Genomic DNA, 14,120 nt, shown 5'->3' with positions numbered 1-14,120 from the left:
GTAATGTTACTAGAATTTTATTATGGAGCTGCTAACTTGATCCTATATACGAATAAAATAAAACCTTCTTGTGTATGGTAATATAATCTATGGATTACTGTCATTTTCTAGATAGTGACATTTGGGACTTTTGGGAATAAATAAGATCATTTTTCTTCTGGCTGTTATTCACCAACAAAACATAGCGAGTGGTGCCTGCTTCTCTGATCCATGTAATGCCCAGGTTTTCCCCCAGGTCTTGCTCTCCCAAGTTGATACAAGGTAGTTGGGGTGCTCTGGTACTAACCCTGGCAAAATTACTGCAGCCTCAGTGCTGTTCCTGCTACAGTCCTGCCTGCTCCTGAATGGGGTGTCCATTGGTAACCTGGTCAGTTCTCCTCTAGCTGGAGTTTTAAGGTTGTGGCTGAAAGTGGAAGAAGGATTCCCTTCTGCCCACTGCTGCTGTATTTCAAAATAATTGTCATTTAACCCCAGCTTTCCACAGATGTTTTCACGGTCCCAGGAAGCATGTGTCTGCAAAGGAAGAAACTAAGGTGGAAAAGTAGTCACAAGTGTGCGCTGTAGCTTGTTCACTTTGTTTTTTAGGAGCAGATGGGTATAGAATTTTGTAGTGCACTGCCTTTTAGGCAGTGTGTACTTGACCTGTTTGCTTGCTTTAAAAGCAGCACTGTGTTCGCTTGATCCCTGTTGGAGGTTTTTACTGCTTTTCTGCTACCCTGACGAACAGACTTACAGACCTTTAACTCCATCATCCTCTCCACTCACTGCCAGGATGTGCTGTTTAATCCTAGCATCCTAAGCAAAATAAGCTTCTTTGTTTCCCTAAAGAAAGATGAAACAACTGAAAACAAGGATGTAGAGTTACTTACAGATACGTATATGCATATGGAGATAATGGGATGTTCTAACAGTCATGATGGGCAAGGATCACTGTGGATTCCTGTCTCCTTGGTGTCCTTCTCACCCTTTCTCCGGTACGTGTTTACAGTCCATTTTCAGTGTGTGGCCATGTCCCAGGAACTGTGAGTTCATCTAGAGATGCCATGATGAAAAGAACATAATTTTTTTTTCCTCCATTGTACGGCATAAAATGTCCATCTTCTTTCTTGTCAGGTGCCTATCCTTAATTCATTCCTTCTGTCTGGACCAGTGCTAGTGGTGACAATTTATATTTTAATATTTTCTCCAGGAGTAAGTTATTCTCCATTTCGCTGGGTAGGAGCCCTTAGGGAAATATGGGACAAGGAGGAAGGCCACTGTCCATGCGTGACAAACTTTCTGTACATCCTTGACTGGAATGCCAAATTATTGCTGCTGGGGACTGGTCTTTTGGTTTGTACACAGTCGCTGACCCAGGTAACTTGTCCATTCATGTCACTTCAGGTCAACAAAAGCTCTTTTTCCATTTAGCAAAGAGAAATTTAATCAGGAATGGCTGATGTTGCATCTGTGCATAGCTAATAAGTCCCACAAATTAAAAGTTTCCTGTGTTGGGTTTCTAAGAAGCTTGCTGCCCTGTAAGACACAAGTGAAGATGACAGATTGTGGTGGTGCATTCCCTCCTCCCTGGTGATTCTTTAAGTGACCTTAAAACACTCATTTGTGACACAAACATGCATCCAACTGCTGGAACTCCTGTCTTCCCCATGGGGCTGGGATAGTGGTTCTCAGCACAACAGGCAGGGATGCTCAGAAAAGCAAAGTTAATCTTGCCGTGTAACTACCCCACCACTGGGATAGGTTGTGTGTTGTACTGTTTGGTTTTTGACTTGTATCAGCTCACAACTCTGAACCGTTCTGTAGCTTTGTTCACTGAATAAAAGAACTGTCCTGCCAAAGCCATCTCTGAATGGATTGCTGCAGTCATATCACTTCTGTTGGCCATCTTGCAGTCCTTATTTCCCACCTCCGATATAAGAGCCTGTAAAATGTCTTTTTCCTCGCTGTTACATCTCAGCCAAAAAATCTCAAATGAAGTCCCGTTTACCCATTTTAATGGATAATGGCACTGGTAGCTTAGAGAACATGTTTAGCTAGTCTGATAACTTGATTTTGAATGTTCTGTGAGAGTTTTTGCCAGTTTTCTAAGTCAGACAATGTTCAGTCAGGAAGCTGGCTTTCTTGTGTCTGCTGAAAAGAAGTTCCATTTGCTAAGGTTGCAAATGTTAGTTTTAAGTGAGAGTCAGCTGATAGAGCTCCAGTTCTTCCTTTTAAACTTTTAATCCTATTTCTACCTGTTGATTTTCTTTTTAGAACACCTGAATTTTCATAATTTGATTTAAATTGTCCATATGTCCCATTACAGCATGTAACATAATAGAAAAAAAAATCCGCTAGTATATTTTGATACATTGGACATGCTTCCTGCATCTGAAGTCAATGGATGATGTTGAGATCTGTTTGTTCAATTGGAAAAGCAGGTATGGTGGCAATATTATGTCTTTAGACTTCTGCATTAATAAGAGCAAGAATAGCAATAAAAGTCTGAAGGTTCTTGGGCACTTGATTAGTGCCCAGTCTTGGAAATGTAAGGTAATGCTGCAGATCGACGTTCTCAGGCTGAAAGTGTGTGTATGCTTTTTACAATAGTAATCTGTGGAAAGTGCTTTTCTTTAGCTTTTGTTTGGAACTCTATATATTACTTTAAAGGCTCTTTGAGTGCCCTTTCCTCATGTTTGAGTACCTATGGCTTTTAAGTTAGGTTAGAATTTAAATGTCAAATTATTCTAGCTAGGAAATCACTGCTGTGTCAGATGAGCTTCAAAGTTCACATCGTGGTTTATTAAAAAAAAAATTAAAATCACAAAAGAATTTTTTTTTAAAAAAATTGGAAGTCCATGGGTGGCTCAAACACTTTTCTTTCAAATGCACACACATACACACATGCCTGTGACTTTTCCTTAGGAGATTTTTCAAACTTCATGAACTACCTTCCAACAATCATTCTTGGGAAATTTAACAATGCAGTTCCCTGCAAGTAGCACTGTAGTACCTGGCTTGAACACCTGCTCAGGGTGTTTACCTTGCCTAATGGCTATAAAATTGGTATTCTTTTGGGTGGATGGATTGTTCTGCACTTCTTGCCAGGTAATGAAATCGCAAAGTTTCTTTGAGGACAGACTGTCCCAGAGAGTCTGTGATGTATTCTGAGCAACTGCGTTGTGAATGTTGCAGAGGGATAATTCAAATTATCGAAATGCAAGAAATGTAGATTAAGACTCTACTTTTTTTATTATGCCAAGTATTTATGCTAAATGTTTTCTTGTAATGCACCTTTAACAGATCAGTGTGGTTATTAAACATTTGCAAGCATTTATTTTTGAAATGGAAAACTCCATATTCATTCTCTGTTGTAAATCTTCTAATTTTTCTTTCAGATTACTCTTTACATCTGTAGAAATGGACAGCAGCAGTTTCATTCAGTTTGATGTGCCCGAGTACAGCAACACTGTTCTGAGCCAGTTAAATGAACTCCGCTTGCAAGGGAAGCTCTGTGACATAATCGTGCACATCCAGGGTCAGCCGTTCCGTGCCCATAAAGCTGTCTTAGCTGCCAGTTCTCCGTATTTTCGTGACCATTCAGCATTAAGCACTATGAGTGGCCTATCTATATCAGTTATTAAAAACCCCAATGTTTTTGAACAGTTGCTTTCTTTTTGTTACACTGGAAGGATGTCCTTGCAGCTGAAGGACGTTGTCAGTTTTCTGACTGCAGCTAGCTTCCTACAGATGCAGTGCGTCATTGACAAGTGCACACAGATACTGGAGAGTATCCATTCAAAGATCAGTGTTGGTGATGTTGATTCTGTCACTGTTGGTGCCGAAGAAAATTCAGAGAATCGCAATGGCGTTAAAGACAGCAGCTACTTTGCCAACCCTATTGAGATATCTCCTCCCTATTGCTCTCAGGTGCGACAGTCAACAGCAGGCAGCGATCTTCGGATGGAAACTACTCCAGGCAAAGCTCTTCGTAGTCGTCTGCAAGAAGAAGGGCATTCAGACCGAGGGAGCAGCGGGAGTATCTCTGAATATGAGATTCAGATTGAAGGTGATCATGAGCAAGGAGACCTGATAGTAAGGGAAAGTCAGATTGCAGAGGTGAAAGTTAAAATGGAAAAGTCTGACAGGCCAAGCTGCTCTGATAGCTCTTCCCTTGGTGATGATGGATACCACACTGAAATGGTGGATGGAGAGCAGGTGGTGGCAGTAAATGTTGGTTCCTATGGGTCTGTCTTACAACATGTTTATTCATTTACCCATGCCTCATCACAGGCTACAGGTGTGTCAGAAACCTTTGGAAGCCTGAGCAATACAAGTCCTTCAAGGTCCATGCTGAGCTGTTTCAGAGGAGGTCGTGCACGCCAAAAACGAGTACCTACAGGTCACTTGCATAGTGATGTCCAGGGCTTGGTGCAAGGGGCTGACAGTGAGTCCATGGTGAGTAATCCCGGATATGAAAATAGTCCACGGGAAAGAAACGCAAGAGGTCATTGGTATCCATACAATGAGAGGCTAATTTGTATTTACTGTGGGAAATCTTTCAACCAGAAAGGGAGCCTTGATCGACACATGCGATTGCACATGGGAATAACTCCTTTTGTGTGCAAGTTTTGTGGAAAGAAATACACCCGTAAGGACCAACTTGAGTATCATATTCGTGGTCACACAGATGACAAACCCTTTCGCTGTGAGATCTGTGGAAAATGCTTTCCTTTCCAGGGTACACTAAACCAGCACTTGCGAAAAAACCACCCAGGGGTTACAGAAGTAAGAAACAGGGTTGAGTCTCCAGACAGAACAGAAGCGTTTGTGGAACAGAAAGTAGATAATGATGCTTCAGCTTCTGAAGCCATGGATTCTAGTATGGAAATTCATGCAATGTCTAATGCATCTGATTAAAATATTACATCTAAGTGCAACACAGACAAGCATATTACTAATGTATTTTTAAAGTATTTTATTATTTTAGTAATCATCAGTACAAGTGTAACAGCCTTTTAGTTTTCCTGACCTTCTGGAAATCAGTTAGAAATGGTTTCTGGAGAAGACTACAAAAGTATTCTTTGTTTTTGAAGGAGGCTGAGTTCTTTGGGTTTTTTTTTTATTTGAAGATGCTCAGAGTATAAAGACAGTATACTGGGGAAAGGAAAGGAAGAGTCTGCTGAAGTGTCCCTGCTGACTGATCTGGCGAGACAAAAATGCCAGTGGGGACAGGTATTAGAATAAAGTTGGCAGCTCTGCTGAATGCTCAGAGAAGCTGTAATTTCCTTTATTTCTTAAATCCTGTTGCTGGTAATGAGTTACACAGCAGTGGGGAGAGAGAATATTACAGCTTTGACTCCTCTCGCGTCACAATGAAATCTGTTCGCTCTTACTAACTGGTTTTGGTAGTGAGTCTGTTTATATATATAAATTTGCTTTATATATATAAAATGCTTTCACTTTCCCTATTCTGGTTGAGGTGAATGTAAAAGTATGTCAAGACTGATACCATATGCCACTCTATCAACTGTTAGTACTCCTCTCTGCTTAGGGTTTAGAACTTCGTACTTTGGGAGGATGGTTTTGGTTTTAAATGAATGTTGTTTGGTTTTCATTTTATTAAACTATTACTTTGTGTGCAAAAGTGAGCAAAGTGAATTACCTTGTTTTAATAGCTTTGCTTTATAACATATGTAAACCAAATGCCATAAATCTATTAAACTATGGTTAAATTGTTGAAGGGTTTTGTTAGTTGTCTAGAATGCAAGCTGGACAACCTGTGGTGCTGACCTTTTTATATATATAGAGATAGATATATCTATATATCTATAGATATACACATATATATATATATTAAAAAAAAAAAAGAAAAAAAATATTAGCAAACCTAAAAGTAGCATTGTGGTCTAAAGTGTGTTTTTACTGGCCTCAGAATCTACCTTCATTTCGTACTGTAGAACCATACCAGGTAATTAAACTTAACTTCATCACTCTTCATGGTTGGTTAAAACATGAGAGAGATGTAGTTTAAACCACAGTATTTCCAAGCAGTATTTTAATAGGTCTCTTCACAGAGAGCTGTTTTCAGGTGCACGTTGACTTCCTACTTAAATCTCCGAGTGATATGCCAGCACTTGGAATTTGTACTTTTTTTGTATAGAAAAACAAATACTCTATGGGAATTTTGAGCAATATGTTATTTCATGTGTGAGTATTACAGAGTTGATATGGCTTCTCTGTTTTCTCAGTGTTTTTTTCCTCCCTAAAGGAGCTACCAACAACTTTAAAAATACTCTAATCTTTTTTGTTTCACCAAATACGTGTTTTTAATATGGTGCTAACTTCATAATTTAGGTCAGTATAATATATAAAATGTGAAACATAATCATAATGGCTAAGAAGAAAGAATCCCCAACAATAGACAAACAAAAGCCCCCCCTACACAAACCAACCCCCCCCCCCCCCCCCAAACCCCCAACCAAACAACAAAACAAAAAAACCCCATACCACAAAAAACACAATGGCTTAAGAGACCTCAAAAGCATGGACTGGCAAACACTACTGTTTAACATTCTACCTGAATTCTACCTGATGAACAGAATTAATTATTAAATTAATCACATACTTCCTTAGAATACAGATTTTATATTATTTGGTCTTATGTTTGTTTAGCTGATACTGAAAATACCTTTGTGACTGTGCTGTCTAACTCCCAAAAATTAGAAAATAAAAGCTCATTTCTAAATTATTGGAGAGAAAATGGTAGGTTTGCTGTCTTGTAAAACATTTTGGCCCCTGTGAAGCTGGGGCATATTTGTGCAGTAGCTTTATTAAATACACTAGTTCTTATTATTGTGACAGTCTGCAATAAGAATTAATCTCTCAAACATGGATTTACGGTATAACCCCCCCCCCGGTCCATTGGAGCAGTTTCAGTTAAATTGAGTACATCATTTGCCTCTTTGTCCTAAAACTGCCTAAATAAAGAGGCAGGGGGTGGAGAGATGTTTCTGTCCTAGAATCAACAACAGAAATTTTGTTTCCAGTAAGGGAAGGGATAGTCTGTGTCTAGGGCAGGTAGTCTGTATGTTTACCCACCTAAAAACATGGTGTTTCTGATACAGTTTTTCCTTGAGTGTTTGTTTTAAGTAATTAATGCAAAAAGTGTGTTTTGGTAATTTAAGTTTGAGACATGCAAAATCCAAGAAATGTACAGTTATTCTTAACCCTTTATCTTGAACCTGTGCTGTGGTGCCTTTGGTGTGACTTTTTCCCTGGAAGGATGAGTTGAGGATAGCAGGATATGGGTACAAATTTTATATTTCTTGAATTTCTCTGTGTCACAATCTTAGCATTATTTAAATCTAGTTCTTTGTATTTGTAAATGTATTAAAATGGTTTGAGTTTACCAAAGAGTGACTTATCCAAAATTGTCTCAGACAAAAGCAAACAAAAAACCATCACGTTGATTGTACAGGTTCAGGTTCAGAACATTGTAACAGACTGTTAAGGGGCAGGAAATGATCCATTTTTCTACAAACCCACGATTCAGCAGTGTGCAAGTCCTGTGTGCCCCGGCTGGCGCCGGGCGCGCCGTTCCCTCCCCGCCCGGGCAGCGTTCCTGATTGCCAAGCCATAGCTCCGGCCGCCCTGGGCTCGGGCAGCGCCCGGTGCGCAGCTCTTCTGAGCACCGCCGTCACCCCTGGCAGCAGCAATTCCACTGTGCCTTGTCACATAACGGGGTGCCAGGATCAACACGGTCACAGACACGAGGCATGACCTGATGAAGTTTATGTCACCAGGCCACCCAGAAGGAGGCCATTACTTTAGCAAATGATGGAAATACTGTACAATGTCTCGTGTCTGTGCAGTTCTCAGCACAGAGCTGTTACACATTTCATTTACAATAAATGCAGAAGTCAATAAAATGTGTGAAGAAATATTTGACAGCAAAATAAGTAATGAAATTATACAGGCTGGTTCATAATTGAGTCTCTTCTTAATCTACCTTTTTAAATCTAGACAAATGTGAAAACAGTGACAGTGTCCTTTCCTCTAGATGCTTAACCTATTCTGACAAACTGTGAAAATAAAGGATTTTATACCTTTGCTAATGTTTCTGGTTTTAAAGTATTTTACTGGTTTTAAACTATTTTAGTTTTCTTTATCAGTTATCTTCCCTATTATTTCTTTTAAACTTGTAAATACATTTAGAAAATAGCTTTGTAAATACTTACAGTATATTGAAGGTTCAGTTTGGTCACTAAGGCCTCAAGATTGGCTCTGCTTTCTGAGTGTGAAATCTTTCTGTAGCATAAAGGATACTGTCCGTTCACTGTCAGCAGGGTAGACTGTCGGCCTAAATTTAGAGTTTTAATGTAGTCTTCCCCAGCATAAATTCATGTTTTATGCTGAAGCCTTTGGTTTACTTTTAGACAAAATGATGAGGCCTCTTAATATGTTTAGGCTGAATTATGGGAAGAACAACAGGAATAAAATCAAGGGCTGGGAAAATATTGAATAAGCTTTACCTTTAAATATATATATATTATTTGAATTTTTGTATTAGTTTACTGTGATTCTTTTATTGTCATTTTTCTAAACGGGTTTCACATGAAACCATTGAAAGGGACTCAAATATGCAACACCTAATCTATTTTCCAAGGGAATTTTACCCTTGAATGGTGCTTTTTGACTGGTCAGGGTTATTTATTAAATTTTATATTTGAAAGTATTTGGGGAATTATGTAAATTCTTTATATGAATCTCTTTATTTCATGAATTGTAAATTTCATAATACTCAGTGATCAAATTGGAAGTTTAGTAAAGTCATTCAAAATGTTCAAACTTTATAATCTGTGTGCATTTTACATATATTTTATCAAGTGCCAGAATAGTTGTATTTAATATTGTAGATTTAATACTACTTGCACATCCCTGTGGCAGCATTAACTTAAGTTGCGCAAGTTTACATTAAAAAAAAAAAAAAAGCTAAACAAGTAAGTAAGCCTGGGACATGTGTTCCTGTATTTCTTCAGGGGATGTGAAGCCACGTATCACTGACTGAGCAGGTTCGCTTCTTGCTCCTGTAGCTCACTCCTGCCATGGCAGATACAGAACTGCTGACTCTCCCATTCCCACAGGCCAGGGATTCAGCCTTTGGACTCAAACCGAGCCTCTGGTTGTAGATCTGGTTAGAGGCAGAGCTCTTGCACGATTTTAACAGTGTTTGTTTCTGACTGAAAAGTTGTATTTTTAAATAACTTTTATTTGTATGGTTATTTTTCAAGATAAATAATTGAACAGTTTGAATGACTTGACTTGGTGTCATTATCTTGCAATATAAACCGGGAACCTCACACCTCTGCACTTCATCGCCACGTGAAGTAAATGAAGCTAGCTAAGCTGATGCTGTAACAATTAGTAACTTGCCATTAAGGATTATTTTATAGCATGAACTTTAAAATATTTATTCAAATGATATTTTACTCTTGTATTCACTTTGTTTTTAGATTTGTGACATGAATATTTCTGTGCTGCTTTATTTTGTTCTGATGAATTTGTTTCTTGCTTGTAAATTGCTTTTTTTATGGTATAAAGTCAATCGGAATTGCTGTTTGTAAATTAAAATGCTTCTAGAGCAAATCTGTGGTGTCAGTGTCTACATTTAGATATTTAATTACTAAGGGGCTTGCATTTTAGATGCTATTCCTGAAGTACTACAAGAAGCATTTTAATACTCATCTACCAACTAGAAATCAAGAGTCTTTAGAGACAACTACTTGCCAGCATTAATTGCTTAGTTCTGAACAGATGATCATTTGAGTTTTGTGCTCCAAAACCTCATCCAGCTTTCAAAGCAAAACCAAAAACCCAGCCAGGTGGTGGCAATCCATCCATGCCGCTCCAAGGCAGGTCTCTTGGGGAGAGACACCCTGCTTCATTTCCCACAGTAGCATTTATGTTTTGTGTTCTGCCACATGTATCAGTAGGGCTGATGCTGCTCCTAGCAAGTGTAGGTACACTCCTCCTCGCCCACAACCTTGAATTTAACAGGAGCATCCCCAGTGGAGCTGTAGGCCATGGTTATCTTGACCGACCATGGGATTTGGAGGGGCTGGAGTTGAGTGGGTTAGTCCCTGAGTCCCTGTTGGTGTCAGAGTAGCTATTCCAGCAAAACCTCCCTTCAGATCTCCTTCTTACAAGGTCTGAAACTGCCAGTAATGCAGAATGGGGTAAACAAGACCTGACTGTTAGGAGAGGGATAAACACCGTTGCCTTTACCTGGAGAACAGAGAGAACACGGCGTGCTGCTAGTATTCCATACCTCTGTTGGTTTGGTTTTGTTGAGTTGGGAAAATTGCTTCAGCTGGTCAGGCAGCTATCAGGGTCAGAAATAAGATGCAGCAAGGTTAGTCTGTGGAACTTGATGAAGTTTACTTTTAGAGCCATGGTGCTCTGCAGGTCCTACAGAAAATATTTGCTGGTTTTCCTTCATTTATAAATTTCCATTCAGAGACCAGTTACAGCAGCAGACTTGCGAGTTTGGGAAGAGCTTGAGCTGACATGGTCCTCGACATCTGCCCTGTAAGCATCCTGAATGTGTTTGCAGCAGACAGCCTGTGCACTGGGTGGCAGCACGGGCGTCACACAACACTGGACACCTTGTGGAAATTCCGTGGAGTGTGCAGGTGCAACAGCACTCCCAGGCCCTGGTACCTCAGTAATTGCTGTTTGATGGCAAGTGGGAAGCATCCTCATTACAGCTGGATGCTTTTTACGTCCTTTAGTCCATCAAAAAATGTGCTGTGTTTTCTGTATACTGCTCTCCAAGTACAATCTAAGTTAAAGGATTCTAGATAAATTTACCCTTTACTTCCCCTAAGGGCACCAAACGTTTTGGGACTGATGGGGGAAGGGAACTAGGTAGTTTCATTCCCATAGAAGTGTATGTTTCTAGTGCTTCTGGAAATGTGGTTTTCAATAATAATGGGATGTATGTCTGCAGCACTGGAGCAACAGGCATGCATGGTGTGTGCAATAGTGTCTAGATAGCATGCCCTATAACACGAGTGGTATTGAAATTATAAAAGTCACTTAAAAATCTTAATGAAATAAAACATTTTTTCCTTTAAATTGCCTTTTTTTTTTTTTCTCCCATTTAAAAATTGTATAATTTTGAAAAGCACAAAATTCTAGCACTAGCAAAAGGTAAATATGCCACTATGGGTAGTGGTAAACTACCAGTCCTGGTCACCTGTCCCTGAATGTAGTGGAGTTTGGTCAAGGACAGAGAAAAGTTGTACTTTCATGAAGGCTCATACTTCTATGTCCACTATCAAACAGCTTTTTTTTTTTGGACTCTTGTTGAAGACAGACATGTTCTGATACAACTTCCCCAAAAATCTTGTACTCTAAACCAAAAGACAACAGATGTTGCCAGAAGAGGAAAAGATTGAAGAGTTTTGATCAGAGCACCCAGAGTGAACTCTCCTGTCATTAAAACAAAGGAGGGCTCTGAAGATGACATTTTGAGGCAGTTTTGTAAGGTTCATCAGTATGAGGCAGTATCAGAGAAATTACAAAGGTGTTTGTTTGAAAACGCAGTAAGTAGACAAAGGACAGTGATCCTGGCTAGGTGTAAAGGAAATGCGATGGTAAGAAAATAGACTTGTTGAGGATTAATGGAAAAACACATAAAAGTGAAGAACCACAGTTGCTTTTGGAAGAGAAAACGTGGGAAAACAATGAAGGGATATCACCAAAGCAACAAGATTAGAAAACTGGGTAGGTTTATGAGTTGAAATTTGCCAAGCTAGTCAGAGAAAGCTTAAATGGTGTTACAATGAAATTTTCACACAATGTAACACAGTGTCTGTCACTTCAAGAGCCATTCATAACACATGAGAAGACTTCACAGTATCTGACCAGTCTTTCGAAATATTGGTTTCTCTCCTTGTATAGAGAGGAAAATATTTGGATGTGAAGACACAGAGTTCCACTGTGCTCAGGTGGGAGATGACATAGGTCATTTGCCCATGTAATCTGGCTGGTAACTTCAAAGGACCCCTTTTCTGCCAGTTTTGTCCCCATGAAAATATGGAAAGAAGGGAAATTATAGTTGTGTGTGTAAGATTTTAAAAATGTCTAGCTAGTAGAATAATTCTGATATCCTTTGCACTTTAAAATTATTCAATTTTTACTCTAATTCAGCTTTTTTTTCTAGCATTGGATTTCAACTTTATCTAGTTCTACCTAAGGGTACATCATTGACATTGGGTAGGTCATGTTTGTTTAAAGTTGCAATCCATGGCAATAATTACAGTGTCATAGTACAGTATGTGTTGTTAAACTTTAACTTACCTGCTTGTTTAGAGTTTGTCTCTAATAAGTGGAAAGTACTTCAGGTTATTTCAGCGAAGATATTCAATGAAAGTACTTTATTCCATGAACTAAATTAACTCCCATGAGACCCACCACTGGGAGCACTGTATCCAGGCCACAAGGATGATCAGGTCCCTGGAGCATCTCTGCTATGGGAGACAGGCAGAGAAAGCTGGGGACCAGTTCACCTGGAGAAGAGAAGGCTCTGGGGAGACCTTAAAGCCCCTTCCAGTGCCTAAAGGGGCTCCAGGAGAGCTGGAGAGGGACTTAGGACAAGGGCCTGGAGTGACATGACAAGGGGGAATGGCTTCCCACTGCCAGAGGGCAAGGATAGATGAGATACTGGGAAGGAATTCTTCCTTGTGAGGGAGGTGAGGCCCTGGCACAGGGTGCCCAGAGCAGCTGTGGCTGCCCCTGGATCCCTGGAAGTGCCCAAGGCCAGGTTGGACAGGGCTTGGAGCAACCTGGGCTAGTGGGAGGTGTCCCTGCCCATGGCAGGGAGGTGGAATGAGATGAGCTCTTAAGTCTCTTTCAACCCAAACCATTCCGATTCTATGAATGTTCTGAAATACCCGAATTTTTCTCATCCTAGATGGCATCTCTGAATTCAGCATCAAGGGAAAAACAGACTGAGAGATTGGATACCTGTTTGAAAAGTGCTATAAAATACCACTTTCAGCAAAGCAGGAAATAGAAGACAAAGATTTTGTGAAGAAGTTTTGTTAAGAAGGCTAAGGGAAAAAATTGGTTCAAGTTAAAAAGAACTGGTTCTGTTCACCTGATCTTTGTGTACATGCAGACACAGGCCCCATTGCTTTTCATAATGCAAACTTATTGAAAACAGGTTGAGGAGAAGGTAGACTAGCCAGTGAACATGACATATGGAATTTATACTCTTCCAGCAATAATCACGCAGAGAAAATGAAGCCCAATCTCATGGATGCTACATTTCATGAACTATATGAAACAGCATAGTACAATTGTATTGTGCATGGGTTTAAGAAAAATTTAAATTGAATATTAAGTCAAAAGTCAGTTGAGTTATAGCCAGAAACATTTCATTAAAATTCTGGGAAATTATATGGCTAATGATGTTGTCAAAAGTAACATTGCTTGTCTATGCATTCTTTTCCACCAGAGGGTGCTGGCTGATTTTTTAAAATATGTTATGTAGGGGTCATTTAAGGTGCTGTACATAGCAGAAGCCTAAAACAAGAACAGAAAAAGAGGTTTCCAGTCCTCATTATGACACCTTCAAGAGGAGCAGGTGCTGGGTGATTCCACTGTTAGCAGAGCAGGGTTTATACCCAGGATTTCAGAGGCTGTCCTGCTGTGCTGCATGAGACCTACCTGGGCAGTGAACAACACCATTTTACCGTACTTTAAGCGGCAGACTGGAAACTCTGACGGAATCTCATAATCATTTGGATAAGAAGTTAACTAGTTTTCAGATAGTTTTTTCCAAATTCCTGTAGAAATACCAGTAACTAATGTATATTTTTGAAAGGCTGTAGCCCATGGACTTCTGTTTTAATGTCCTGACACGGTGATACAGGACAGAGCGGAAAACATTTTGCGAGAGAACTCGGTACTTTTTCTCTAGTGGGAACTGATGCTGTAAGTATTAGAGGAAAGTGTGTTGCTTGGCAGTACACCAATAGGATAAACTCAAATAAGAATAGTCTATTAAATGTTTGGAGATTCATATGAAATTAATTTTCTTTAGCCTCTCTGAGAGGGAGGAAAGTGTAGGG

At 39.6% G+C, this 14,120-nt stretch overlaps 1 protein-coding gene across 2 annotated transcripts; it reads left to right on the top strand.

The window, feature by feature from the left end:
- Positions 1-7: 7 nt before the first annotated feature.
- On the top strand, positions 8-8,978 carry ZBTB34 (zinc finger and BTB domain containing 34). 2 transcript variants are annotated; one of them, XM_017745611.1, is made up of 3 exons: positions 8-1,356; positions 2,306-2,420; positions 3,378-8,978. In XM_017745611.1, exons 2-3 carry the CDS (start codon positions 2,380-2,382, stop codon positions 4,897-4,899), a joined length of 1,563 nt encoding a protein of 520 aa, XP_017601100.1. In that variant the 5' UTR covers positions 8-1,356; positions 2,306-2,379; the 3' UTR covers positions 4,900-8,978. The 2 variants fall into 2 exon arrangements, with proteins under 2 accessions (XP_017601100.1, XP_017601099.1); XM_017745610.1 differs by having other exon boundaries at positions 8-2,420.
- Positions 8,979-14,120: the final 5,142 nt, after the last annotated feature.

Source organism: Corvus brachyrhynchos, unplaced genomic scaffold, assembly GCF_000691975.1.
Source record: "Corvus brachyrhynchos isolate BGI_N302 unplaced genomic scaffold, ASM69197v1 scaffold59, whole genome shotgun sequence".
In the NCBI taxonomy this organism is placed as follows: Eukaryota; Metazoa; Chordata; class Aves; order Passeriformes; family Corvidae; genus Corvus; species Corvus brachyrhynchos.
The sequence above is the reverse complement of the archived record's forward strand: the minus strand, read 5'-3'. Positions and strand labels throughout refer to the sequence as shown.

Coding starts and splice junctions, on each gene's coding strand:
- ZBTB34 (XM_017745611.1), top strand. CDS start 2,380: ATGGATGATGTTGAGATCTGTTTGTTCAATTGGAAAAGCAG. Junction 2,421..3,377: donor TTGTTCAATTGGAAAAGCAG/GTATGGTGGCAA, acceptor TTTTTCTTTCAG/ATTACTCTTTACATCTGTAG.